Genomic DNA, 5,000 nt, shown 5'->3' on the forward strand with positions numbered 1-5,000 from the left:
TGTGCATGCTTGTGTGTACGTGCGTGTCTGTGTGTGCTTGTGCTTTGTGTATGCTTATGTGTGTGCGTGCGGCTCTGTGACATAAGGAGACAAATCTGTATAATGATACAGGTATTACAAAAGGTGTGTGTGTGCGTGTGTGCATGTCTGTGTGTGTGTATGTGCACGCATGTGTGTGGGTGCATGTATGCATTTGTGTGTGCTCAGAGTCGTCTCGGGTGAGAAATGAGCTGCAGACGAGTGTGTGTGCGCGCGCGCATGCATGTGTGCTCTCATCAGCTTGTGTGTGTGTGTGTGTGCTCAGAGTCGGCTCGGGTGAGGAATGAGCTGCAGAGGTGTTCACTCTTCATGGAGCTCTACAGAGAGATGGAGAACATGTTCAACACAGCTAGCAGAGGTCAATCACACTCACTGCAGTACTCAGTCTGTGTGTGTGTGTGTTGTTAATGAGTGGTGGGTGATGCTAATGTGTGTGATCTGCAGGTCCTGAAGAGCCGTATGTCTACACACACCCTAAACTGCAGAAGCTGGATGAGGTGGTGCTGCGGCACTTCCAGACGTGTGCCGGGAGCTCAGGTGTGGAGAGATAATCTCACACACTTCACTGGACAATCAGCAAATCACAGCAGACGTTTGAGTAAACATGAGTTAAAGTGAGTGTGTGTGTGTGTGTTTCAGACGGGTCTGCAGTGAACACGCGTGTGATGATCTTCTCCTCGTACCGTGAGAGTGTGCAGGAGATCGCAGAGATGCTGAACCGACACCAGCCGCTGGTCAGAGTCATGACCTTCATGGGCCAGGCGTCTGCGGGGAGAGGGGTTCGAGGATTCACCCAGAAAGAGCAGCTGGAGGTGCGTCACTGCACTAGCTGTGCTTCCACACACACATTCTTATGTGCATTGTGGAGTATTGGATTAAAATGCTGGAGTTTAATATCATCGTTGCATGTAAACACAGGTGTTCATTGACTGCTGGTCATCAGGTCTGAGATGTGCATCCGTGTGTGTGTGTGTGTTCAGGTGGTGCGGCGGTTCCGTGAGGGCGGCTTCAACACTCTGGTCTCCACATGTGTGGGTGAGGAAGGTCTGGACATCGGGGAGGTGGACCTGATCGTGTGTTTCGATGCGCAGAAGAGCCCCATCCGTCTGGTGCAGCGCATGGGCCGCACGGGCCGCCAGAGACAGGGACGCATCGTGGTCATCCTGGCCGAGGGCCGAGAGGAACGGGTCAGAGCGTATATATATGTGTATGCTGTAGTTTTATAGTATATAATTTACTTCACTATACTGCAGTGAAATCCTAATCTAATCATGACAGACTATATATCATTGGGAAGGTCTGAGTCTTCTGAATATATGTTTTACTGCTGGACATTTAACTGTTGAAACAGTTACGGTCACTCTAAAACCTGTGGGATTGTTTCCGGTTGCATATTAAACCATGTTTGTGATGAATATTACTGAACAACAGTTATTGTTTAGACTGGAACAAGGAAGCTCATGAGTGTCGTGACGCATTACTCTGCTACAGCAATCCACAAGCAAACATTTTGCTGAAATGAAATGTTTTATAGCTTCAATTCAAACCAAATACCACTAGACTGGTCACTCTACTTCAGAAGTGCATGTCTACTTCACAAATATTGTCAGAAGTATGAAGAAATCCACCTCATATTCCTCAGCACATAGGGGGCGCTCTTGTATGGTCACCAATGGAAACTAGAGGTCACCTGGTGGTCATGTCTGGTACTGCAGCCAAACTGAAAGCTCATTTTTGGAGATATCAACTTCAAACTTGGAATATTCAATTCTCCTTTATTAGTATAGCGCTTTTACAATGTAGATTGTGTCAAAGCAACTTCACATAGAAGATCATAGTGAATGTAAACAGTGTCAGTTCAGTTTTTCAGTGTTAAGTTCAGTTCAGTCTAGCTCAGTTCAGTGTGGTTTAATAATCACTACTGAGAATCCAGTCTCATGTTCTCCACTCCTCCATGACCACCACAGCAGCTGCTCAGGATACGGCCTGGTCCAGGATTATGGAAACCTTGGGATCATCTCCTCACAGGTCTTGGATCGCATCAGTGGCGCTGCATAATCTCTGAGGGTCTCGGGAAGAGTATCCCCAGGTGAAAATAGAGAATAAAGAGAATAATTAGCTTAGCTGCTGTTCATAGTGTATATAAACGAGATGCAGAAACCTGTGTGGAGCACATTCATGTATCATACCGCTAAGTGGTGCACTAAGTGTGTGCTTTACTGAACAGATAGGTCTTTAATCTAGTTTTGAATTGGGAGAGTGTGTCTGAGCCTCGGACGTTATCAGGAAGGCTATTCCAGAGTTTAGGAGCTATAAATGAGAAGGCTCGACCTCCTTTACTCGACTTTGCTATTCTAGGTACTACCAGAAGCCCTGAGTTTTGAGACCTTAAAGAGCGAGTTGGATTGTAGCGAGACAGAAGATTGGTTAGATAAGCAGGAGCTAGATTATTTAGAGCTTTATATGTAAGAAGCAATATTTTAAATTCAATACGAAACTTAACAGGCAGCCAGTGTAAGGAGGATAAAATTGGGGTGATGTGATCAAATTTTCATCTCTCTCTCTCTCTCTCTCTCTCTCTCTCTCTCTCTCTCTCTCTCTCTCTCTCTCTCTCTCTCTCTCTCTCTCTCTCTCTCTCACACACAGACGTATAATCAGAGCCAGAGCAACCGGCGCAGCGTAAACAAGAGCATCATGGGAAATAAGCACAGTTTCCAGATGTTTTCTGACAGTCCTCGTATGCTGCCGGCAGATGTGACTCCTGCTCTACACAAGATGAACATCAGCTGCGCTCAGCAGTTCCAGCACAGAGACAGCGGACGCAGATCCAGCAGGAGCCGCCGCTCATCCCTCACTCTCAACAACACCGGTAACACACACTTAACACTCGCAACAACACCACTAACACACTTTACACTCTCAACGACACCGGTAACACACTTAACACTCGCAACAACACCACTAACACACTTTATACTGTCAACAACACCACTAACACACTTTATACTGTCAACAACACCACTAACACACTTTACACTCTCAACAACACCACTAACACACTTTATACTGTCAACAACACCACTAACACACTTTACACTCTCAACAACACCACTAACACACTTTATACTGTCAACAACACCACTAACACACTTTACACTCTCAACAACACCACTAACACACTTTATACTGTCAACAACACCACTAACACACTTTACACTCTCAACAACACCACTAACACACTTTATACTGTCAACAACACCACTAACACACTTTATACTCTCAACAACACCACTAACACACTTTATACTCTCAACAACACCACTAACACACACTTTACACTCTCAACAACACCACTAACACACTTTATACTGTCAACAACACCACTAACACACTTTATACTGTCAACAACACCACTAACACACTTTATACTGTCAACAACACCACTAACACACTTTATACTGTCAACAACACCACTAACACACTTTATACTCTCAACAACACCACTAACACACTTTATACTCTCAACAACACCACTAAACACACACTTTACACTCTCAACAACACCACTAACACACTTTATACTGTCAACAACACCACTAACACACTTTACACTGTCAACAACACCACTAACACACTTTATACTCTCAACAACACCACTAACACACTTTATACTCTCAACAACACCACTAACACACTTTATACTGTCAACAACACCACTAACACACTTTACACTGTCAACAACACCACTAACACACTTTATACTCTCAACAACACCACTAACACACTTTATACTCTCAACAACACTACTAACACACTTTACACTCTCAACAACACCACTAACACACTGTATACTCGCAACAACACCACTAACACACTTTACACTCTCAACAACACCACTAACACACTGTATACTCTCAACAACACCACTAACACACTTTATACTGTCAACAACACCACTAACACACTTTATACTCTCAACAACACCACTAACACACTTTACACTCTCAACAACACCACTAACACACTTTATACTGTCAACAACACCACTAACACACTTTACACTGTCAAACAACACCACTAACACACTTTATACTCTCAACAACACCACTAACACACTTTATACTCTCAACAACACCACTAACAAACTTTATACTGTCAACAACACCACTAACACACTTTACACTGTCAACAACACACTAACACACCTTTATACTCTCAACAACACCACTAACACACTTTATACTCTCAACAACACCACTAACACACTTTACACTCTCAACAACACCACTAACACACTTTATACTCTCAACAACACCACTAACACACTTTACACTCTCAACAACACCACTAACACACTTTATACTCTCAACAACACCACTAACACACTTTATACTCTCAACAACACCACTAACACACTTTACACTCTCAACAACACCACTAACACACTTTATACTGTCAACAACACCACTAACACACTTTATACTCTCAACAACACCACTAACACACTTTACACTCTCAACAACACCACCAACACACTTTATACTGTCAACAACACCACTAACACACTTTACACTGTCAACAACACCACTAACACACTTTACACTCTCAACAACACCACTAACACACTTTATACTCTCAACAACACCACTAACACACTTTATACTGTCAACAACACCACTAACACACTTTATACTGTCAACAACACCACTAACACACTTTATACTGTCAACAACACCACTAACACACTTTATACTGTCAACAACACCACTAACACACACTTTACACTGTCAACAACACCACTAACACACTTTACACTGTCAACAACACCACTAACACACTTTACACTCTCAACAACACCACTAACACACTTTATACTGTCAACAACACACTAACACACTTTACACTGCAACAACACACTAACACACTTTACACTCTCAACAACACCACTAACACACTTTACA

General features: G+C 43.2%; 1 protein-coding gene across 1 annotated transcript in view; it reads left to right on the forward strand.

The window, feature by feature from the left end:
- fancm (FA complementation group M) overlaps positions 1-5,000 on the forward strand; it is a 57,312-nt gene that overhangs the window by 26,264 nt on the left and 26,048 nt on the right. The window contains exons 9-13 of the mRNA XM_056477151.1: positions 305-397; positions 484-576; positions 679-851; positions 1,020-1,226; positions 2,686-2,908. Coding sequence (XP_056333126.1) covers positions 305-397; positions 484-576; positions 679-851; positions 1,020-1,226; positions 2,686-2,908 — 789 coding nt within the window. The remainder of the gene's footprint in view (positions 1-304; positions 398-483; positions 577-678; positions 852-1,019; positions 1,227-2,685; positions 2,909-5,000) is intronic.

This window comes from Danio aesculapii, chromosome 17 (genome assembly GCF_903798145.1).
Source record: "Danio aesculapii chromosome 17, fDanAes4.1, whole genome shotgun sequence".
NCBI classification, from domain to species: Eukaryota; Metazoa; Chordata; class Actinopteri; order Cypriniformes; family Danionidae; genus Danio; species Danio aesculapii.